We start from the raw sequence: 24,979 nt of genomic DNA, 5'->3' as shown, positions 1-24,979 counted from the left end.
ATGATCTTTAAGTCCTTTATTTGCTGAGTCAAACTCCAATTCCCAATATTAAGCCTTGTAACAACATTGCCTTTTGCTTGTCCTTTTTGCATTTCTTACCCAGCATTATCTGTTGGAGTTCCTTTTCCAGTCTGTCCCAGTATCCCCCAAATACATCAGTGGGTAGTCCACAGGGGCCTCCTTTGGATTCAACTCACCCCTCCGGTGCCCTGTATTTGCCAAATTTGAACACTTCTAATGTCATTGCTAAGCTTCTGGGTTGTGAACCTTGACCGAAAAGCTACACGTATAATAAATTACACATTATCTGTTCCAGATGCATGGATCCTGGTTGAGTCACAGCACCACTAATGACCTCTGAGATGGATGACAGCGGGATGACCTCTGAGACCTCTTTCCATTTGGCTTCCCAAGAGCTCAGTTCCAGCTTTCGTCACTCAGGTATCCTTATTCGGCACACAGCAGCGTTCTGCTGATTAGATTCAAACACGGGGGAGATGGGGCAGATGAATGCAGGGTACATCACATCTCCAAAGTTACACAGAAACCCTCTCCCTTTATATACATTGCATATCTCCTTGCATTCCCTATACATTATATAATTTATTGATTGGATTGGCTACTTCACAGGAACCAATCCCTGTGCAGCATGTGCTGTCCGTGCGCTGCCCATACTTCGACTTCCTCTTTACCTGATCTCTATATTCCTAACTTATTATGTCCCTTGTTATCTAGCTCATAATAAATAGTTCCCTGGGTGTTCTCCCTCTTCTCTTAGTTGGCTCAGACATTCTGTCTTTTTAGCCTACTGATGTATTTACTTATCTTATTTAGCACAAACATTCTGTTTTCAACCTGATGATTCATTTATATCCCTAATTTTATCTTCCAAAAAATGAGCCATCCTTCCATGTGTTAATTACTCATGTCGGGCCAGGCCTCAGCTACAATAATAGATTAGACATTGATCCCTTGACTAGCAAATGAGATTTTTAATCATTTATAATCTTGACCATTGAACATACTTTTGCAAATTTTGGGAGACTATATTAAGGCTGTCTAGGAAGTATAAGTCTCTTGGAATTATAGTGAAGTGTCACTGTTCTAAAATGTAGTGTTTGAGACCATTATTGTCAAATGTTATGGGTTGGTGAGATGATATCTTTGATTGGACCAACTTCTGTTGGTGAAAGAGACAAGATTTTGAGCTTACACAGAGCTCGTTGTCACAGCTAAATACAAGATGGAACAGATTGTTTAGCATAAGAAGTTAACACATATTCTAAGAGACTGGTCAAGGTGAAGTGTCCCGTTAGCAGCTCTGCAGTCAGAGGACACAAAATGGAGGTTAGTGAATTACAGCTTGTTGTAGTAAATCATAAATCTTCATGTTGTGATAGGCATGTGTAGGATCCATGGATCTTGAAAGGTGTGTGGTGGGGGCACTGATCCTGGTAGTAGTGGAGCTATGCCTACTAGTTTTACATCTGTTGTTGTTGCAGGGTCTGGTGCTGCTTTGAGTTGGTGGGTCCTGGTCTGTGGGGAGCTTGCTTCTGATGATGAGCTTGGTGAGACTGGGGGGTTGTTTGGAGGCCAGAAGAGGGGATTCGGGAAAGGTTTCTTTCAGGATGAGTATGGGTTTTAATAGTTTAATGATACCCCATGTCACGTGTTTATGGGTTGTTTTTTAATGTGGGAGAGATAAATGTTTAGCATTGATATAGTACATTTCTTTAATAAGTGAAGTATATTGACAGAGCTCTAGACATTGGAAAATAGGGGCACACTGATAAATGCCTTTGAGGTGATTAAGGCTAAAGATTCACCAGAACAGTACCTCAGAGGAAGTTATTCCTGTTGAAACTCAGAGCATCATCTTCTAATCCCTAAAGTGTGTGTACTCGCCAGACTGAAACTTTTTGTAGGAGTTATTTGTCCTCCATTATGTTGTCAAAAAAGTGGCAATCTGACCTTCTGCTCTGACCAAGTGTTACCGACAAAAGGAAGGGGCCAAGAGAATGTTGAACCAGGAAAAGCTCCAAAGCTATGAATTACAACATTAATCTTTTTGTTTTTTTGTGGGAGGCTAACTTTGGAAGTTTTAGTGACCTGATACTGTCCTTACTCTCTCTTGTGTTCCCCTTTACTGCTCTGTTATTTGTCCTCCCTCCCCCCCCCCCCCCACATGCTGCTCCACAATGGGAGGCAGGAGCATTCAATTATGCCACTCAGAGGCTGGACTGAGTGTCACAGGTGTACCAGGCTTTAACTTGGGCTGTCAGGGTGCTACACGAGCCTCCATCTGTGTACACAGGAGCTGCTCTTAAAGTTGGCTACAACAGGGACCACCATGGAATTAGGAAGGGAAAATGAGTGGCTTACAAGGAGCCACTTGCCAGTTTACCTGCAACAGCAAGATTGGATCTAGGGTCCTGTAGCTCTCCAACTCCTCCTATTCCTTTCCTCTTCCCTGACTTCACAGGGGCTACTGACATGCTTAGAGTGAAGTATGTGCAAAAGTGTTTTGATGGATCATGTCCTTAGAATGCATCTGTTTAGTTTTCTATTCCTAAAGTTAACAGTATTGGCGAGTAGCCTCCCCTTCATATGCAAGTAGGAGTTGTGTGCATTTTTGCAGAGAGAATATACTTCATTCTCTTCATCTGAGTTTAATCTACTGTAATTTAAATCTGAAATTGGCAGAATTTAGCACTAACACCTAAATTACGCAAAGCCCAAATTCACACAGCTACAGTATATGAGTCATGTTTGAAATCTTGCCAAGAGATGAGAGGGTATTTTTCAGGTTATTTGTATGCACAGGTTTTAGTCAGGATCTTTCCAAACACTTTAAGATTTCCAAAAAGGTGAAAGTCACACAATGGTTTAGAGTGCCAACACATAGGGAGATGTATGTGAGGGGGAGAACTAGAAGTTAAGGGTGCTCAGCATTTACTGCACATTACTGAAACAAATAATTTTACAAATCTAATGTACCTATCTCTGTTTATGTTTTTTGTTTCCTTTTTAAATTTATTTCAGTCTGGACATGTCAGTTTCACTTTTGTTTATAGTCACTTCCCCTGTCAAGTTCACAGTGCCACAGTCTTTGAGCTGCAAGGTGAAATTTTGTTGTTGTTGTTGTTTTTATTTTATTTTCCTAGTGGTAGATTCAGATTCATTATGATCTCTTTAGCTTGCATTCACGGATGTTGCCCTTCCTGGGTTTTTTTTTTTTTTAAAGGGGCCAGAAGGTGGGGCTGAATGACAGAATTTTCAGATTTTTACCAAGGCCTTCGCTGTGCTACTCAGGGCCCCAGTTATTTTCTAGGTACAGTCAGGTAGACTTAGTGCTGTGATTTTTAAAATATTATGCTACAGTATTGATTTTTTTTTTAAACTGAGCAATAGATTTTCACTGTACGCTCAAATCCTGGTCAAGGGACCCAGCACTGATCTCAAATCAGTTTTATACTAGTGTAGCTACACTGAATTCAGTAGCTATTCCTGATTAATACCAGGGTAAGTGAACTAAGAATCTGGCCAAGTATTTACTGCATATCATTTACATATAGGTGTATGCTTGTATTTGTCAGTAATGGTGTATTTTTTTCACCTGTACTATGAACAGGAAAGTGCAGTATTTTTCTTTCTAGTGTTAATGAGAAGTAATCACTGTCACAAATACACATGCTAATTTGTAGTACTGATCCCTATCTGTTACTGATACTGGGCCAAATCCTGAGTTCATTATTGAGTCCATCCTTAGTGTGTGGAATGGGCATTTGCCTGAGTACTGATGAACTAAAATCCCAGCGAAGACTTAAGGGTTTTACCCGTGGAATTTTTAGCAATTATTAATTACTTGTATTACAGTAGCACCTAGGATCAGTTCCCCATGCTAGCTTTGTGTGCATAGACACTGTATTATAGATAAATAAAATGAACTGTTGTGCATTTTGTTACATGAAATATACCGACTTGAAAGGATAAATAATTTTCCCAGTATCTTTCTGCCACAATAGTTGAAGAAAAGGTTGCCTTGTATCTGAAGAATTGAAGATGAGACAATATTATTGTACATACTGGCTCCATGTTGCTGTTTAGCCAAGTGCAGGCTGTTTTTTAGGGCAGGTATAAGTTGTGCATTTAAGTTAATTATTAAAAACCTGAGTTTTGGTCATTTAAAGCCAATTTACTAAAAATAAAAGAAATCTCTTTCTATTTCAAATGAGTTTTGTTGTCAAGGCAACAAAGGGGCTGCAGATAGCAAGAATACTACGAATCCTGTAGCACAGGGGTCGGCAACCTTTCAGAAGTGGTGTGCCGAGTCTTCCTTTATTCACTCTAATTTAAGGTTTCGCTTGCCAGTAATACATTTTAACGTTTTTTAGAAGGTCTCTTTCTATAAGTCTATAATATATAACTAAACTATTGTTGTATGTAAAGTAAATAAGGTTTTTAAAATGTTTAAGAAGCTTCATTTAAAATTAAATTAAAATGCAGAGTCCCCTGGACCAGTGGCCAGGACCTGAAAATCACTGAAAATCAGCTCGTGTGCCGTCTTTGGCACGTGTGCCAGAGGTTGCCTACCCCTGCTGTAGCATTTTGTCAGGTCAAGTACATCAGCAGTGTCCAGCCCATCTGTGGATTCTGAGAAGTGATTACTACTCTCATAGGTAGTCCCTTTATGGAGCTGACTGGGACTAGTTTTCCTCCTCTGAGCAATTATTGTTTCATGCTTTTCTGAATAAGAAAAGGAATGAGCCATTTTCTTACTAGATGTTATGAGCAGTGTGTCCCATAGTGGATGATTTTCAAGAAGCCACAATGTTAATGGCTCGAATGTTGAAAGAAGGCTGTAGAATTACTAACAAGAGATAAAATAGGAACAAAAAGGAGAAAAGAGGTGTCAATAATGACTGGGCTTTGCATTTTGAGGTTCTTGATTTTTCTCAAATGAACTAGTGCTGAGGCAAAATAGTCAAATATGTCAAGTGGAAAAAATCCCTCCCACTGAACACCTTTCATCCAGGACACAGAAAATCCCTGGGAGAGAACTTTCTCAAGAAAAGCTGAAGAGATACTTCCCCCTATCTTGCTCAGGAATTAAAAGTAAAAGTAGGGAGGGTGCAATTTTGTTGTTTTACACTGTGCTCAATCTAAGGGAAAAAGTGGGTGCAAGTACCTTAAGCATGCAAGCATGGTGCAAATACCTGTAGCCTAGTGGACCGAGTACAGTACTAGGAGAGCAGGATTCCATTCCAGACTATGTGACTGACTCTCTGCCTGACCTTGAGCAAGTTACTTAAATTATTTGTGCCTCAGTTTCCCCTGTAAAATGGAGATGATAATACCTAGCTCTTTGCATAATTAGAGCTTAAAGTGCTTTACAGAGGTGATTAGTAGCATTCTTCCCATTTTACAGATGGGGAAACTGAGGCACAGGGAAGAAAATGACTTGCCCAAGCTCACTTAGGACGAAGAACCAGGGCTTGAACCCAGGTTGTCTAACAGCTTGTCTAGTGACTTATCTACTAAGCTATATTAGCTTTACATAAACTACTTTATGAAGTGCTTTAGGGCAGAGGTTCTCAACTTTTTTCTCACTGAGCTGTGCGCCCCGCCCCCCATGCTATAAAAACGCCACGGCCCAGCTGTGCCACAACAACTGATTTTCTGCATATAAAAGCCAGGGCCAGCATTCGGGGATACAAGCAGGGCAATTGCCCAGGGCCCTGTGCCACAAGGGGAACTGTGAAGCTAAGTTGCTCAGGCTTTGGCTTCAGCCCTGGGTGGTGGGGCTCAGGGCTCCAGGCTTCAGCCCCATGTGGTGGGGCTTTGACTTTCTGCCCTGGGTCCCAGTGAGTCTAACACTAACCCTGCTAGGAGGACCCCCTGAAACCTGCTCGTGGCCCCCAAGATGGCCCCAGACCTCTGGTTGAGAACCACTGCTTTAGGATACTCTCTGAAGTGCTTCTCATCCACATACAAAAGTGTGTAGAACTAAACCAGTTAGAGAACTGTTTCGAATAGACAGTGCATTTAACAGGCCTGGGACTGGTTCAATCTAAACCATTTTAGTGCCAGTGTGGACATGAAAAAGCCAAAACAGTTCACCTTGTCCTCCCACTGCTGTCTTCCAGTGCACTGATGGCCTATTGAAATCTACCAGAACACACTGCTTTTGGAAACTGTAGGACATTGTGACAGAATGCACTCCTGTATTCACACCCTACACACTATTTTAATAAACTTTGCACAAGGAATGCCTTGTAAGGTATCATTTTAAAATGCATAATTTGCTGGTCAGTATTGTCCTGATAAAATATATGTGGCAACATTGCTTGTGAAGTTATATGATTTTCCTGTATGATATTAACACGTTTGAAACCCCAAAGCCCTGCCCAGGCAGAAGTCAGGTCTGTCCTAAATAAAGGAAGGAATGTGTGCTTGCCTTAATTTGCATTTAAGCAGTAAATAGAGTTATCAAGCAGGAAGGGAAAACAAAGAATGCTCAAAACAGGTGAAAAAAGCCAAGTTCCCGCAGGGAACTTCCTTCCACATAGACTCTTTATCTCCCAGTTCCCAGCTGGAAATCCTTTTCAAAGAGGAAGAGGAGACTATAAAAAGGAGCAAACACCCCAAGACACCCCCCTCTCTCCCTGCCCATTGCATTCTCTGCACCTGAGAAAACAAAAGGAAACAGCCATTGGAATTTGGCCCTGAAGAGTTAGGTTAGTAACCATGTTGGAAGCATATGGTGAGGAATTTTACTTGAATTTAATATAGTTTGTTAAGTTAGGCACTAGTAAGCATTGTGTATTTTTCTTGTAACCATTTCTGACTTTTATGCCGCATTACTTGTACTCACTTAAAATTTCTCTTTGTAGTTAATAAGCTTGTTTCACTGTTTTATCTAATCCAATGTGTTCAAGTTGAAGTGTCTGGGTAACTCTATTTAAGATAATAAAATGGTATATTATTCCCTTAAAGGAGTAATGGATTTAAAATATTTCTACTGTCCAGGAGAGGGCAGTACAGGACATACATTTCTGGGGTTAAATCCGGGAGTGGAGGTGTGTTGGGGTCACCCTTAAGTATAACCCAGGCTTGTGAGGGTCAGGGTGTAACTGGCAGGCTGCAGTTACACACAAACACTCACTGCATGCTGGAAGGCAGTGAGTGGCCCAGGTGGGAGCTACTTCAGCAAGGCATTGTAAGGCACCCAAGGTTGCAGGGCAGAGGTGACGCAGCCCCCCACTGGTCTGAATTGTACCCTGGTATGTAACAGACACATACCTAGAGGGCATTGTAACTTGAAAAGGTTTAGAATAGCTGTAGTATGGATGCAGGACAAACCTGTAACTGTTCTTAAACTAAAATAGTACGGCTAGAGTGTATGCAATGAACAGTTTTTGCTTAAATCGGTCCAGCAAGTTGAATTACAAACAGTTCAGTTACCTGTGGTACAACTAGCTAAAAGTACGTGCCCCAAAAGATGAAAGAGCAAAGCAGAGGAGTATAATTCACATAAAGAATGGCCATTGCTGCCAGAGTTCTTTCAAAATGAGATGGAGATCTGCTTAACAGAATAGGATCTTGTTTTTGAAAAAAAAAAAGCTGCCCCACATAGAAAAGGAAAAAAGAGAATGAAAGAAAGCAATAAGGCATATCACAATATCTTAAAGAAAGATTTCTCCCTACAGCAAAGCATTTTTCTCATTGGGACTTATTAAAATATAGACATTTTCTGCAAAAGAGAAAGAAATGAACAAAGCACACCATCAAAGCAGAATCTTGAGCAGTTTCATTCTGATAGTACGCCTTTCTAATTGAGATTGGATGGTGAGGAACACATCCCTTTAAAGGTTTCATACCAAATGTCTTCTGCATATGCAGGAACTAAATGTTAAATAAATCACACTGATTTCCCTAGTGAAAGAAATCTGGCTTTCTTATTTTGAAGAAGGCTGTGTAAAAAGGAACTGAGAGTTATCATCTGCAACTAATTAGTTCGTGTTAGTATCTAAATCACAGAAGCTAAGTTTCTAAAATTAGAAATGCAATAGAATAATGTAAAAAGAGCAAGTCTGCCATCCCCCCCAGCTCAAAAAAACCCCCCAAACCTGTGGTGACTGTCCACCTCCATATCAGGGAATGTGGTGCGCAGCCTCCACTAACCATGATGTAAACCGTCTGAGTCTGTTTCCCTTGTTCCCCCCAATCCCACCTCCCTGAGATCTGATTTGTATGCAGAGGAGATCCTCCTCTCTGTGTTAATCTCTTCTTAGAGGGAAGTGGGAATCAGATGCCTCCACAGCATCATTGCTCTCTTCTGTGGATGCTGTACATGGCTGTCTGTAGGTCCAGACAGGAAGGAAGAGGGGGTAAGCAAGGGTAGGATCTATGGTGAACACACTTTGTGCCCCACACCAACCCCACAGAAATTTGTGGCTCTTGAAGAAGTCATTGCAGAAGATGGGAGTATTTGACAGGCTATAAGGGAACATGGGAAGGCCTCTTCTTGACAATATAAAGGGCCAGAGTCTCAACCAGGTTTATATGACACTCAGCAGCCACTGCTGGAAGGGAATTCCCTACTGGCACATCTGCACCAAAGCAAGTCCCTGCTTCTGTTCCTTATCTTCCTGGTTTCAGGGCATGTTGAGGAAGAGAGAGGGCATGTCAGGGATAGAGTATAAGAGAGCACTGCTGTACTGACATAAGGTCCATTAAGGACCCTGCATGAGTGATGTACATCAGAGGTGCCTGGAAATAGCTCTGAGTAGGAATGGCCCTTGGACTCAGGGAGCTATAAGGCACTTCCCCCTGCCCACTACCTGTGCCAACCAGCAGTCTGGCACTGGAGACAATCAAGCCCTGTGTCTTCAAACCCATCTAAAATAATAGTGGTTTTACTGGCTGCCTGGGGGAAATAAGGAGTAAGATGTTTCCAAATCTCCCCTCCTTCAGACCCTCTCACCCCACATTTCCTTCCTTGTTTCCTTCTCTTCTGTGTTGTTGGTATTTGTAGTTTCTATTTTGCATTTGGTGTGAAGGATTGGTGTGAAGGACATTGCTCCACCAGAAGAAAGGCTTGCAGATCAAAGTTGCTGCACGTGAAAAGTGCACTAAATGAATGGCATTAATGAACCTTTTAAACTACAAGTTAACTAGAGAAAGGCCATTTCTTTACAATAACATCTTCAAAAAGGCTCAGTCAAACCAATGGGCTTCCTATAGGATGAAGAAAAGGAAGGCAATAAAAGGGTGGATTTAAAAGGAAAGTATAGAGTGCTTATTAGCTCCTAAACATCCATGAGATGAAAGTGCATGGTGCTCTCAGGTATTAGAGCCTGGACTGACATTAGTGTTCAATACTCATGCTGTAACCAAGTGACAAGTCAAGCCAAGAAAGAATAAAGCACAGCAATACAGCCAATTAGAAGTTCTTTTCCTCTTCCATAAAAGATTGCTTATATTAATGATGGAGACATAATGTATCGAAGAATAAGAACAATTTGATAGGCACTTAGGGTGAAATTCACCTTAGTGCAGAGGGACAGCATGAGGACTATATGTCATTTAAGGCAAGCCCTATTTTGATCTTAGTGCTGCATAGAGCTTGTGTTGACCTTCTGTACTGGAGTAAATTTCAGCCAGTTATCTATTTAAAACATTGCTGTTTCTAGGACTTGTCCCTGTAACCTTTTCCCATGTGAGCAATCCTTAGGGAAACAGTCCCACTAAATTCAGTGGAACTTCTTGCATGAATAATGTCTGCTGGATTGGCCCCAATCCTGCAGTGAGACCTATCTGAGTGACAGGGTATGCCCGCACAGAACTTATTGCAGGACTGCGCCTTTTGGTTACCTTTGCCTTTTGCCTCAAAATAATGCCCAAATAGTACAACATTACACACAAGCGTGATGAAGTTAACACTGCAATTTAAATGCATTTTAATGTATTGGTTTTGATTAATTTTACCCATTAGAATTCTTAGATATGTTTTGGTAAAAACAAGCTGGTGGTATTATCTTATTTCATACTGTCATAAATATAAAGGGAAGGGTAATCACCTTTAAAATTCCTCCTGACCAGAGGAAAAATCCTTTCACCTGTAAAGGGTTAAGAAGCTAAAGGTAACCTCGCTGGCACCTGACCAAAATGACCAATGAGAAGACAAGATACTTTCAAAAGCTGGGAGGAGGGAGAAAAACAAAGGGTCTGTGTGTGTCTGTGTGATGCTTTTGCTGGGGACAGAACAGGAATGGAGTCTTAGAACTTAGTAAGTAATCTAGCTAGGTATGTGTTAGATTATGATTTCTTTAAATGGCTGAGAAAATAGCTGTGCTGAATAGAATGAATATTCCTGTCTGTGTGTCTTTTTTGTAACTTAAGGTTTTGCGTAGAGGGATTCTCTATGTTTTGAATCTAATTACCCTGTAAGGTATCTACCATCCTGATTTTACAGAGGTGATTCTTTTTTACTTCTATTAAAAGTCTTCTTGTAAGAAAACTGAATGCTTTTTCATTGTTCTTAAGATCCAAGGGTTTGGGTCTGTGGTCACCTATGCAAATTGGTGAGGATTTTTACCAAACCTTCCCCAGGAAGTGGGGTGCAAGGGTTGGGAGGATTTTGGGGGGGAAAGATGTTTCCAAACGACGCTTTCCTAATAAAAATAAACCCAGATAAATGTTTGGTGGTGGCAGTGGAAGTCCAAGGGCAAAGGGTAAAATAGTTTGTACCTTGGGGAAGTTTTAACCTAAGCTGGTAAAAGTAAGCTTAGGAGGTTTTCATGCAGGTCCCCACATCTATACCCTAGAGTTCAGAGTGGGGAAGGAACCTTGACACATACTTACTATTTATAAGACTCGTACCAAAAAAATGTCAGCAATTTAAGTCACTGGCATGGGCAAGTGATTTTGTGCACAAAGAAGTTTCAGGAATTGGAGATGTTCTCATTTAGGTGGACTAAAATGAAATACTGAAGACTTCAAATAACATCTAAGACCTTTTCAAAAAACTGTGTGCTAAGCACTATTGCAGACAGTTACAAAAGACATCAATCACAGGACATTACTAAACAAACATGTGGTGTGATGGTGCAACGAAAGCCAAGGGAGTTCATCATCTTGAAGAATCAAGCCCATGTGCAGCAAGATTCTTCACATGCAAAATAAACATTCTCAGGTTCCTTGTTCCATGCAATATGCTGGATACAGTCTTGAAGGCATGTATGATTAGCCACATCTGGCTAAATTTGAGACTGAAAATTGAAAGAATGTGGCTTACCCAAAGGAAAATGCTGATGTCTTTCTTTCATATTTTGTTGCAGGCAGATGCCTGTTAGCTCAATATAATTTGAACCTACAGAACAAGAACAAATTGCCCACATCAAAATATTCTTTGCTCCCATATCCATCCCCAAATTAAGTGACTAATTGTTTTGTTGAACACACATTACCTGTTTTGGAAAAATATTTAGGAGTGTGAAATATTCCCCCATTTTTTAAACTTAAAAAATATTATATAGTTATTCAAGGGTGGGGGGGGGGAGAACCTAAAACATTTCTTAATTTGTTAAATGGCTTTTTTCCCCCAGGTTGAAATAGTGGCTGGGACAGTGCTCTAGAATTCTAGTTTGTTTTTAAAATAACTTTATTTACATAATTATGATGACTATACTCAAAGTCTAGAAAATCTATGCAACCAAATATGGATAGACTTGTGTGTCTCTCTCTCTCTCTCACTCACGCACACGCGTGCGACACTGGTTCTTTTTTATTCTTCAGGATGAAATGGGCTATAAAAATGTAAGATACTATTTATTATTGCTATTATTTGTAACTGAAAACAATAAAAATGAAATAGGATGTTGTCTCTGCTCATATAGCAGATCATGAAACAGTTAGAAGGACTATAGAAATAGCTGACAACCCAACCACAGGTAAAATGTGCACACTATTAAACCTCAGCTTTATAATAACTGTGAATAATATAGTTCTTCCTCAGAGGCAAAAATAGTATAATTAGCACTTTGCACTAAGCAGAGCATATACACATCTTGGATAGAGTGGAAACTTATCCTTTTCCTGGGGTTTGACCTTAATGTTAAATTAAACAACAGCAAAAGATAGCTTGGTTGTGCCTAGCATGAAATCCTGGTTCTATTGACTTATTATTCTGATTATTATTTTATTATTTGTATTACAGTAGTACTTAGGAGCCCTGGTCATGGATCAGGACCCCACTGTGCTAGGTGCTGCACAAACATAGAATAAAAAAAGATGGGTCCTGCCCCAAGGAGCTTACAATCTCTGTGGAAAACAAGGTGGATACAGACATACGGGGGAGTACAAGGAAACAATGAAACAATATTGGTGAACATGATAGGCAGAGGTCTCAGCACAGCAGCAGTCTAACTGTTGTAGAGCCAGGATTTCATTATAGAATTTTCTTGTCTGGATCTCTCTGCCCCTAGATCTATCTGCCGGAGAGACACACATTCTAACCCCTCTTTTATTGGAGCAGACAAAATCGATCTAACCTCAGAGTGACTCAGCAAAAATACTACTTCAGCTCTATAGCACGCGCAAGCATTTGACATCAATATGACTAGGCTTGGCAGAATGCAATTTTTGGTTTTTTTTTATATATTTTCAACAGATAATACTTGTTTATTTTTAAGCATTTATTTTTATCTATTTAAATTTTCGAAGTTGGGAGAAATGGGGGGTGGGACAGACAATTATTTAATGACAGTAGATGTTGAGATTAAAAAAATTAAGTTTGTTGCCGTTAGCCACAAGTTAACAACATCACGTCAAAATATACCAAGTCAATATCCTTAAATCAAAATCTAAGTTCTCAAGCATTGCTTGTCTGACTTCGCATATCTGCAAATTTTGATTATTATCAAAAGGAAATTTTTTTTTGTGTTAGTGTGTGTGCAGTAAAATCAACAGTTACTGACATTTGCCCATAAAAATCTAATCCTTCCAAGCCTAAGGATGACTCACCAGATTGTTCTTATTTCAGTGTGGATTCCTTGTGGGAATATTTCATAGGGGCAAAGTCTTCACGTGTATCTTTCACTCTAAATAAATAAGGAAATCTCTCTGAACTCTCATACAGAAGACAAAGCAAAAACCTCAAACAACCCACATTCCATCCTCACATTTCATATGGCTTCATAACACTGCAATGAACACTACTGTTCAAAGAGTACAGCTTTACCTCTAATAATGTAGGATAGAGAGAAGGACAGTCGAGTTCTGACTTAGCAGGAACAAATGGTAGAAAAGTAGAAGCTGGAAACCTTCCAAATGGAAAACTAAGAGTCAGCCCCAAATTTTAAAAACTATTTTTGCTGACTGGTGTTATGTCTTTAGAAATAAAAACTCTGATTGAACTACTCTGTAATTTCTTGATATATACACCCTTGGGAAAGCACAGAACTGATAGCTTTGGAAGTTTTACCTGAGTAAGGCCTGCAAGAGTAAGACCCATAAATAAATCTCCAACCACAGATGGTTACCGTGCTGATTTTAAAAAAAAACCACATTATTTAGTAATGATTTATTACTTCTCATTAGGAATTTACTTTCATACTCCAATGTAACATTTTACCTTAATCCTTTCTATATCTCCTCTCTTTCCTTTCATCCCACCAAAATAGGGTGACCTAGATAGCAAGTGTGAAAAATCAGGAGGAGGTAGTGGGGTAATAGAAGCTCATATTAAAAAAAAACAAACCCAAATATCAGGACTGTCCCTATAAAATCGGGACAACTGGTCACCCTACACCAAAATGACAGAAGCCCATCTATGCAGTTCACAGCCAATTTGTAACTTAGAAGAAGCTAACAAAAATTATAGCCTTGTGACTAGACAGCATATTTATAAAATTTGTACATGCAGATCAAACAAATTCACTAGAAATATAGATATCTTAGACCCCTAAGTATAACTAAGATAGCTAATGAGGCAAACTAATTGCTTACAGAGTAGAAACATTTCTGCAGTCAGAGTGATGCTTTTGCACATGATTAAATAATTCTATGCCAGTGCCCCTTTAATTCACAAACTGTATCACAACAATGTAGAAGACTCTAAATGATGAGGTGAACAAATAGTATTTGCTCCTGTTCATTTTTTCACTACACATACCAAACAGGTGCTGTTTCTTCCATCTGTTATCTGTGTTAATAATTGAACTGTCAACTCAGAAATTGCTTTCTCAGGGGCACTTTTTTTTTTTCAACCAGTCCTAGAGCTATTACCATATATATTCTTCTTCAAGTGATTGCCCACATGGATTCTGCTTCTGGTGTGCATTCGCCCCATGCACATGACATTGGTTCTTTTGACCAGCAATGTTTCTTGGGAGCGTGTCTGCACCCTGGATGCTCTCTCACACACACACCTCTATCTAAGGGCACAAAGGATGGAGCAGGCCCAACCATCCCTCGGTTCCTTCTTACTGACGTGTTTGTAAGAGAGAATCCATGTCCGCTTCTCGTGCAGATTATGCAACTCAAATCCTTTTTGTATATATAGTTAATTAGTATATTAGCATAGATAATATAGTTGTTAGTTTGTTCTGATTATATTTTTTCTCTCTGTTGGCTGTAAAAAAAAAACAGAACAACTTTGTTAGTGTTAGGAACTACTCCAACACTGGGATTTAGCCTCCATGACTGAAGCAAAGTCCTCATGCTTCAAAACATTTCCCTCTTGTGAATGTGACTATTCCACTGAAAAATGGGCACTCAAAATGACTTTTGCCTTGGGGACAGGCATATGCTCAATGTGTATTCAGTTTGTCTTTCGTTTTCAAAGAGGACTCAAACAGTGAGAGAGTCCCACCTTAAATTATTTCTCCTGGAGTGCTCGATGAGAGCCTTCTCAGATCTAGAGGAAAAAGGCTGTAACACAATGTTTCCTAAGTGGTGGGTCCTTCAAAAAAGAACTAGGTAAATCCCTGGAGGATAGGTCCATCAATGGCTATTAAGAAGGATGGACAGTGGTCATGTCCCTAGCCTCTGTTTGCCAGAAGCTGGGAATGGACAACAGGGGATGGATCACTTGATGATTATCTGGTCTGTTCATTCCCTCTCAGGCACCTGGCATTGGCTACTGTTGGAAGACAGGATACTGGACTAGATGGACCTTTGGTCTGACTCAGTATGGCCGTTCTTATGTCCTGACCCACTAGTGGGTTGCGGGAAAGTTCTAGATGGGTTGTGGCACCCAAAGCAAATGTATGTTTCTCTTAGCATTGTGAGGAGGGGAGGCCCAGAAAGAGGAGGCTGGGTATGGAGAGTAAGCCTGCCCTGCACTCACCCTGGACTGGCAGCTCCTTTCATGTGAGACTAGGCTTGCAACACTTAGAGCAGGAAGCCGGGCACAGCCCTGTGGGACAGGAGCTGCTGCTGTGGGGGAGTCATGAGTGTGGGTCTGTCTCTGTCTCCAACCCCCTTCCCAGGGCTTCCTTCCACACTGGGCCGTGATTAGGGTTGCGGTGCTGGGGTAGATATTTAATTGTGGGTAGAAAAAAAAGAGAAAATGAAGTTGGTGGGTCACTTTAGTGAAAGGTTTGGCAATCACAACTCTAACAGACCTGAACAGGCTTCATCCCTTAGCGCTCCTGTGAGTTGTGGTTTAACTCCGAGCTCCTGGGCTCATTCACCAAAGAAGGCATCATCTATTGAGACTGGTATAGCAGCTAAGTCCTCCTCCAGCTGTCATATGAAAGGGGGTAGAAAGGAAAACTGATTCTTCACCCTCTCCAGGACCAAGTAAAAATAAAAGGCATACATCACTTCAGGCTGCTCAAAGGGTTCACTGCCAAAATTGGGTTCCTCTGACACCCTGACAGAGCCCAGTCTCCAAACAACACTACCGTTTTGAGTGAACCTCAGTACTTCACCTGGTACCAATTGCTTGGAACCTACATCAGCATACCTAATGCTGACAGCCCTGGCACCTGCAACCAAGGTGCTAGCCATCACAAAACAGTTGCTCTCACCACTGAGAGTACCAAACTATTTCTCAGATCACTCTGTACCAAAAGGACTGCACAGCCTGTCACCATTATTGTCTGTGTCTCTGAGAGTGCCTTGTACAGTACTGACTAATGACACCATGATGGTGCTAAACACTTCTTCAGTTCCAACAAAAGGCAGACTTAGCTCACCCTGGAACCCCTGTGAGGGTAGCCCTGCTGCTAGAGGAGGAGTACACCTGTTCTTCCTCCACTTTAGAGCATCCACTACCCACTCACCTCAGCCCCATTCACTTGACCCTTATTGGTCAGACAGCGAGTCTAGGACCATTACTATAACCATAAGGGATCTAGGAAAGCGCGCTCACCATGGTATCCATCTGCATTGCAACTAGACCCTGACCCCTGTTAGATAATGTTAGATCCTGGCCCTACTGAGGGCCTGTGACATGCAGCCAGCAAGGAAACTGAGCTCTGCTTCCTCCTCTAAAGCTAGATCTCCATCCCCTGGAAAGTCCCACAGGGTTATTCAAGAGGCATAGGTGGCGCTTACTCCTCACACTCTTCAGCAAGAAGAACAGGGAAGTGAAGATGAACACCTGCAAACTAATAACATCTGATTCCAGCAGCTATCTCCTCATCCTCCCCAGGTGATGCAGTTATGCCCACTACTTCTATTCAGCCAGGTGATTATAAGACATTTCAAGAACTTCAGCTCTGAATGACAGTTACTATTGAAATCCCTGTAAAGGTAGTGCAGAAAAAAATCTCACAAGCTGCTTGACACTTTGCACATGTCAATGCATGGAAGATTGGCCCTGCCATTTAATGAGGGGCTGTTAGAGCCAGAAAAACATCTTTGGCAGACCCTAGCATCTGTGGTGTCAACCTCCAAAAAGGCAGACCAGTACTTTAGAGTACCTTCAGCTGGGTTTGAATACTTCTGGTGTATTCATCACAAAATCACATCAGTAACCCTGCCAGGCTTTCACAATATCCAAGCAAACCAGTGAAGCGGGCAATTCACTAGCAACCATGAATGGGTTGCGAAGGGCTCTATCCTACAGCATATCTTCTACAAGTAGGCATGCCAGACAATAGGTCTGTTTACCATAGATAAAAACAAAAAGTACCAGACTCCTGTCCTGGGGTAGGGGAGAAGATAGTGATCTGAGCCCAGGGGAATCTGTCAGATAGCTAGGTTCTTGAAGGGCCTCATTCATGTATTCTCCCCAGGCTGGGATCTTAATATAGTTTGATCTGGGTTAATGGGTCTTCCCTTTGAGGCCCTGGAAGCATTCTGTAAAGAGACTCTGAACATCCACCGTCTATGAGGTCACTGCTTCTGAATCACCAGATGGGGAATACATATTGACAATCACTTGAAAAAGAGAAAAATGTTATGTACCGCACGGTAACTGGTTATTTGAGATGTGTTATCCACATGAATTTCACGACCCCCTTCCTTCTGACTACTACAGAGTCATATACCCCTAGATTCTGTATTGGGAGAGGAACTGAGGGACAATTGGCCTGCTTTGCCCTTTATGCCCTCAGTTTGGGGCGGGGAGGTAAGGCATGAGAGTATCTAGGGCGCTGCAGAGAGCTGCCTCAGTAGACACTGCTGGCCAAAAGAATTTGATCTCGTGCATGGGGCGCATGTACAACAGAAGTGGAATCTGTGTGCACAACACTTCTCAAAAACAAAAAGCCACAGTGACAATGGGGTTAGAAACTTTGTATGAGCAATTTTAGTATCTAAAGCGATGTCAAATTGAAGTTCAGGACTAGAGATGTAGTTGCCTTGATTATAAATGTAATTGTTTGACCAACTCAAAACTGCTTTCCAAATTTACATGGGAAGATTTTTTGTAACTATATTTCTATTACAAAATATCTTCTGACTGCAGTTATCCAAAATAAAGACATTTGCAAGAGGCTGAGCTATCTAGTCCTAGCCCTGCAAAGCATTTAAGCATTATTCTTAACATTAAGCATGCTGAGTAGTCCCAATTTCTGGATTCTATATGACAGGAGAAAAGCACATGCTATTAATTATTAGCCTTATACTGTTTTGGTCTTTTAATATTTCTGCTAGAAATATTACAAACTACAGATATTACTGACATATTTTATTGATCTGGTAAATGTCTGATATTGCCATAAATACTGGCACTTTCTTAATTTAGAGAAGCACTTTCTTAATTTAAAGAATTAATTTAATTTCCATTGCCATCTGGAATTCCAGAAGCAACTAGCAGAGCACTCCAAAATTGTAAAACTCTCGAACAAAAGGTGGGCAAACTATTACTCATCAAACCCTCAACATCCTTTCTTCATCCATCATTTCCATCTTGTTTGAATTAGGTTTTAGCCAGCTGTCTCTCATCCAAAGGATGACATTCACCCTCATAAAGGATAGCCATCCAGGTCAAGACTGAGGCACACACATGGAAGGAAGCTTTCTCTGTTCAGTCTGTTTTATGGACAAAAAGCTTAATCTACTGATCATTTAGGTCTACGGAAGGACTCTCATTGACTTCAACTGTTGTTGGATCAGGCTCAAATAAAAGATGTTTGTTGCTAGGGCTAACACCTGTCTCTTTAAATTAGCACTAACTTTACTTTAATAAGAAGCAGAAGAAGATCAAAGTTGAACTAAATTCCTTTGGTGACAAATCTGTGCCATTAGCTGCATCTAAAATGGTGGTATGTGATGGTAATCCTTAGTAATGCTTCCTTTTTCAATTTAAAATTAAACTCTGAGAAATCAAATGCTATAAAGCCTTGCAAATACTTGCCAATACAAGATTTATATGTGACATATTTCCACTCAGGAGAATATCTAAATAGAGTACAGTATGTGTTGAACACATTTCTGCCAGAAATGTTTGATATTCAAAGAGTAGGTGTAACAAGCTGTGGGAACCAAGAAATTAAGAAAAATATTGCAATGCTGTCAAGAGTAAGTGTAGACATTTTATACCCACTAAAGTAAAAAGAAAAGCCTTACATTTAGAATAATTTGCTGACGCAACACTCAAGCAAAGCAGTAATTTAGATAGATAGTGATGTTTCTTTTACTACCCAACTTCTCTTCTGCTAAAAGAAAGCTAAATCTTTTAATCATTTAACTGCTGTGATGTACAACAGGTGGTGAATAAAAGGATGGTTTGAGGGGCTGATTCTTCTGAAAAAATCTTCTGCCTGTAGATCACCAAAGCCAGGATATGGATCCTGGGCCTAATTCCGGCCTCCTTCTGCTGTTTTGTGCTGCTCCATCTTCAGCAGAATAAAGGAGTCAGAGGCTGGTTTTACCTACTATCTAGGTACTCCACTTGTGGCATAGGGCCAGCATAGTAGCTTTATGACACTTGACTGCAAAGGTGGCATAAAGCCCACCTCATCCCCAGTTCAGAATATCTGCCTGTATCTCCATAGCAGGTCAACCTAGTCAGAGTTAATCAAGTCTGGCCTGCAAAAACAAAGACAACTCACTCCTTCTAAAAATGCAATGTAAAAACATCAATCCCACATTTATTTAAGAGAAAAGGAATAACACTTTTGTTGGAAACCCTCTTTTGACATGTTTTATTTTTAAACTTAAACATCTTTCAGCTCAAATGAATATAAACCCTGATTTTATAGCAAAACTAGGGCCGTTGTAAATAAACACAAATTACAACCAAAGCAAATGGAGATGAAACTGAATGAAAGACTAAATTTTGAATTAAAATAAAATGGTCTTTGAACCAGCTGGGGAAAAATGGACTCACGGAGAGTAATAAATACATTCATTGGGACCCAGTCACACTGTGATTATACACACACAACTTTCATTGATTTCTTCTTGGTTCCAATTCAAGTCAATGTCTGTTAAATGTGTAAGGGCTGCAGGCATGACCCCCTTTATGCTATTAATAGAATGACATTGTGAGGCCCATTAAGATGGATTTGACAAAGTGTGCCTCACAAGCATTCTAATTAGCAATGTAAAATTCTAGGAAGGCTCCCACAGAATCCCATTGGTTGTCTTTACTACAAGGGGAAAAAAAACCTCTTTCAGAGATGTTAAAAGAGTAGTTAATGGTGACTGGCCTCACTTGTCCTTGCAATGATTGATCACAGCCACACACCCACACTGTTTTTGGCAGAACCATTTTGGTGCGCTCTTGAGACTTCCATCCTGTTAAACTCTGTAGTATTTCTGGAAGCGAGTGCTCCTGGGAAACTTGAATATAGGTTGATTTGTTCTGGGATGATCGATTGGAAGAATTAGCTAAGTTGTGAAACACCTGGAGCAACTATTGGGTTGCAGATGCACGGTGTTGTATCTGCATTGCAAGTACCTAGTTTGATGCCGACAGACAGGATCGAACCTGGAGCCTCTGAAGCTTAAAGCATGAGCCAACTGGTTGTTAGCTAAGTCTGTAGCGCTGACTCAATCTCTTTCTCTAATTCAGGGGTGGGCAAACTTTTTGGCCCGAGAGCCACATCGGGGTTGTGAAACTGTATGGAGGGCCGGGTAGGGAAGGCTGTGCCTCCCCAAACAGCTTAGCCCCCGCCCCCAACCGCCCGCTCCCACTTCCTGCCCCCTGACTGCCCCCCCTCAGAACCTCCGACCCATCCAACCTTCCCTGCTCCTTGTCCCCTGACCACGCCCTCGGCTCCCGGGACCCCCACCCCTAACTGCCCCCCGGGACTCCACCCTCTAACCAAACCCCCCTGCTCCCTGTCCCCGACTGCCCCGCCCCCTGTCCACACCCCCGTCCCCTGACAGCCCCCCTGGGACTCCCATGCCTATCCAACCCCCCCTACTCCCCATCCCCTGACTGCCCTGCCCCCTATCCATACCCCCACCCCCTAACCGCCCCCCCAGTACTCCCACACCTAACCAATCCCTCCCCTTTTCCCATCCCCTGACCGTTCCCCCCCAGAACCTCCGCCCCATCCAACCGCCCCCTGCTCCCTGTCCCCTGACTGTCCCTCAGGATCCCTTGCCCCTTACCCAACCCCCCCCCCCCCCATCCCCTTACCATGCTGCTCAGAGCGGCAGGAGCTCACAGCCCTGCTGGAGCCAGCCATGCTGCCCATGCTGCCCAGCAGGCCAGAGCACTAGCAGCGCGTCTTTGTCACTGCGGGGGAGGGGCCGGGGGCTAGCCTCCCCGGCCAGGAGCTCAGGGGTCAGGCACGATGGTCCTGCAGGCCGGATGTGGCCCGCAGGCTGTAGTTTGCCCACCTCTGCTCTAATAGGTCTTGGTGCCACTAGATGGGACAGAACACCACACCCAGGAGGAGGTGTGTGGGTTACATACGTCCCCTAGCTAAGGAAGCGCGTCCCGAGCTTCAGAGACTTCCCAGTTGAAATCCCAGACGAGCCCCCACTTGTAATGCCAAGAGACCCTGGTCGTTGGGAGGCAGGATCAAAGCTGGAGCCTCTGTGGCTTCAAGCATGAGCCTCTACTGGCTATTAGCTACAGCTGTAGAGCAGATTCAATCTAATTGGTCTCGGTGCCACTAGATGGGACAGAACACCACACCCAGGAGGTGTGTGGGTTACACTGGCACAATGGGGTCATGGCCTCTAGGTGCTACCAAAAGACAAATAAGTAATAATTAGCAGGGGGGGAGAGATAGCTCAGTGGTTTGAGCATTGGCCTGCTAAACCCAGGGTTGTGAGTTCAATCCTTGAGGGGGCCATTTAGGGATCTGGGGCAAAAATTGGGGATTGGTCCTGCTTTGAGCAGGGGGTTGGACTAGATGATCTCCTGAGGTCCCTTCCAACCCCGATATTCTATGTTCTATTCATTGGAATCATGTTACGGGTTATGCAGTATCATAACATACTCTGTCTGTTTATGTTTGGATCAGGACTAAGAACTGCTAGCCTTGTGCATCAATTTTCAAAGCAATTCTTAGAAGTCATTTATACTTATGGAAACGTCCCCCAAAATATTCTGCCAAGTCTGTGGTTTAGTATTAAAATATGCAGGGGATGCAAGTTTAGTAAATGGATCTTTTTTGCGTAGGCCAGTAGAGCCCTGACACGTTACAGTAAAGATGATTTTAAATTTTGGGAAGAGGTGGCCTCTCACACTGGATGAAATTCAGTCCAGCATAAGGCCCTCTGCACTACATAAACTCTGCAGTTGGGCTGTATAAATGGGCTGTGCTGTGACCTAACATACGGCCTTCTGCGTCCTGAGTGGGTTTCTCCAATGAATTCAAATATTCCAGCACTGAGGCTAGTTCCAAATGGTTCAGCACAAATGGGATTTTGGGGGCTCGAGCCATGCCACTTATGGCTATATAATCTAGGGTTGTCAACCCCCCACCCCCAAAATGTGCAGTCACTATTCTAGTCCATACACTGGGACACTGGGATATCAGCAATGGAGGAGCTATGTTGTAGCCTGGAGCCCATTGCATGTTGGGGACTGAATACCATACTTTCTGCTCCCACTTAGTTCCCCAAACAGTTACACAGACTTCTTGTGGGGAAGTGTGAATTCCATCCCATATGGGCTCTTCATGCCAGCTGATTCAGAGTTGTGTTACCTGCTGTGCAGAAAGCAAGCACTGAACCCTTCTGCTTAGACTGTAAATGCCATGGGACAATTTTTACTCTCAAACGCATGTGTAACCCTGATGAAGCAATGGAGTTTTAGATTCTCTAAATCTCGTAATACTTTATATTAACATATTGTTCCATCCATTAGAGTTCTGGATTTATCCCACTCCAGCCAACAGCATTCAGTTGTGTCACAAATGCTAACTTATATTTTCTGAAGAAATGTGGTTTCATGAGAGTTGTCAAGGTTCCTCCCCCACTCTGAACTCTAGGGTACAGATGTGGGGACCTGCATGAAAAACCTCCTAAGCTTATCTTTACCAGCTTAGGTCAAAACTTCCCCAAGGTACAAAATATTCCACCCTTTGTCCTTGGATTGGCCGCTACCACCACCAAACTAATACTGGTTACTGGGGAAGAGCAGTTTGGATGCATCTTTCCCCCCAAAATACTTCCCAAAACCTTGCACTCCACTTCCTGGACAAGGTTCGGTAAAAAGCCTCACCAATTTGCCTAGGTGACTACAGACCCAGACCCTTGGATCTTAAGAACAATCCTCCCAACACTTGCACCCCCCCTTTCCTGGGAAATGTTGGATAAAAAGCCTCACCAATTTGCATAGGTGACCACAGACCCAAACCCTTGGATCTGAGAACAATGAAAAAGCATTCAGTTTTCTTACAAGAAGACTTTTAATAAAAATAGAAGTAAACAGAAATAAAGAAATCCCCCCTGTAAAATCAGGATGGTAGATACCTTACAGGGTAATTAGATTCAAAACATAGAGAACCCCTCTATGCAAAACCTTAAGTTACAAAAAAGATACACAGACAGAAATAGTTATTCTATTCAGCACAGTTCTTTTCTCAGCCATTTAAAGAAATCATAATCTAACACGTACCTAGCTAGATTACTTACTAAAAGTTCTAAGACTCCCTTCCTGGTCTATCCCCGGCAAAGACAGAATATAGACAGACACACAGACCCTTTGTCTCTCTCCCTCCTCCCAGCTTTTGAAAGTACCTTGTCTCCTCGTTGGTCATTTTGGACAGGTGCCAGCGAGGTTACCTTTAGCTTCTTAAACCTTTACAGGTGAGAGGAGCTTTCCCCTGGCCAGGAGGGATTTCAAAGGGGTTTACCCTTCCCTTTATATTTATGACAAGAGTAAATGGGAATTATTATCTAAGGAAAGGCTTAAAGGGAAAAACAAAGGTCTGACAAATGAGAGAAAGAGGTAGTACTTAGAAGTCCAACTAAACAAGCTTTTGAGCAAGATTACAGTTGGTAAAGGAAACCCGCCTCTGCAAAACCGCAGAAGACAGAGATGGTTTCCATTCTTATTATGTTAAATGTGATGAATAATTACATGTATAATTTTTCACAATATACATAACTAGCAGAACTAACACAATTACTGAAGTATCATCACATTAATATTGCATAATTAAAAAGAAAATTGACACCCCAAAAATACGGTTAAAAATTGATGTATTACTTCAATTTGAACTCTGACTACATATGGCCCTCCTATTGTTAAAAGCTCAGGAACAGTTGTCTGTTTCAGTCTGTTTAAAGAATATTAATCTGAAAGAACTGGTATTGACCTATTTTAGAAAAAAATAAGATAATGAATCGTAAAGAAAATAAGTGTCAAGAAAATTAATCTCTTGAAACAGGTCATTATTCAACTTTGATTGATTTTCCTGGTTAGACATTATAAAAATAATAAATGTTTCAATAATATTATCCAAGTATTCAAAATAATGCATTTTAACAATGCATGATTATATTCTTGATGAATATACTCGCTAAAAATCTGAAAATGCAGAACTTTATTGCAAACACCACAAATATTAACTGTAGTAAGGTATAAATTTTGTTGTCATTTATAAATTGTTGTGATTGATAAATGATGCAAAATATTGGCATCCTTTCAATTTCTATTACCTCCACCCCTTCACATAACTTTATTAGCATTTCATTCTAAGACTAGGTGTCCAAGGATTTGTAATTCACCTACAAAAATTCATTCTGAAGTGAAGCTTCAGATTCACTGTTGTTGTTCAGAAGAGACTGACTCCTTAACAACCACTGGATTCCGCACTCACCATTTTTCAAGAGATGCCTAAAACAGATAACTTAAAACACAAAAAAACAAGAAGAATTTGTATTATTTTAATTTTTCTGACACTCCTGTAGCAGAATCCAGGCACACATTCAGAAAGGACCTTAGGACATGTAGACCAACACTGAGAAACAAAAAGATCTTTAACTTTTTCTTGTAGCCCCAAATCATGTTTACACTGTTCCATCACAGCTTTTTATAAAACCTTGTTATTTATGAGCCATAACTATGCATGTAGCTCTTCCAAAGGAATAAAAGCCAAAGTCCTTA

The 24,979-nt window shown here is 41.4% G+C and overlaps 1 protein-coding gene across 3 annotated transcripts in view; it reads left to right on the top strand.

Annotated features, from left to right (window-relative positions):
• Nucleotides 1-424: 424 nt before the first annotated feature.
• RTKN2 (rhotekin 2) overlaps nt 425-24,979 on the top strand; it is an 89,767-nt gene continuing 65,212 nt past the window's right edge. For 2 of the 3 annotated variants that reach the window (XM_073353428.1, XM_073353426.1), the window contains exon 1: nt 1,094-1,347. Coding sequence is in view for 1 of the 3 variants with exons in the window: in XM_073353426.1 (XP_073209527.1) it covers nt 1,342-1,347 (6 nt within the window). In the remaining 2 variants the exon portion in view is untranslated. Of the gene's footprint in view, nt 442-1,093; nt 1,348-24,979 lie in introns of those variants that run through there. The other variant, XM_073353427.1, reaches the window with a different exon arrangement.

This window comes from Lepidochelys kempii, chromosome 7, assembly GCF_965140265.1.
Source record: "Lepidochelys kempii isolate rLepKem1 chromosome 7, rLepKem1.hap2, whole genome shotgun sequence".
Classification (NCBI taxonomy): domain Eukaryota; kingdom Metazoa; phylum Chordata; order Testudines; family Cheloniidae; genus Lepidochelys; species Lepidochelys kempii.
Note: the sequence above shows the minus strand (reverse complement) of the source record. Positions and strands in the feature narration are given on the sequence as shown.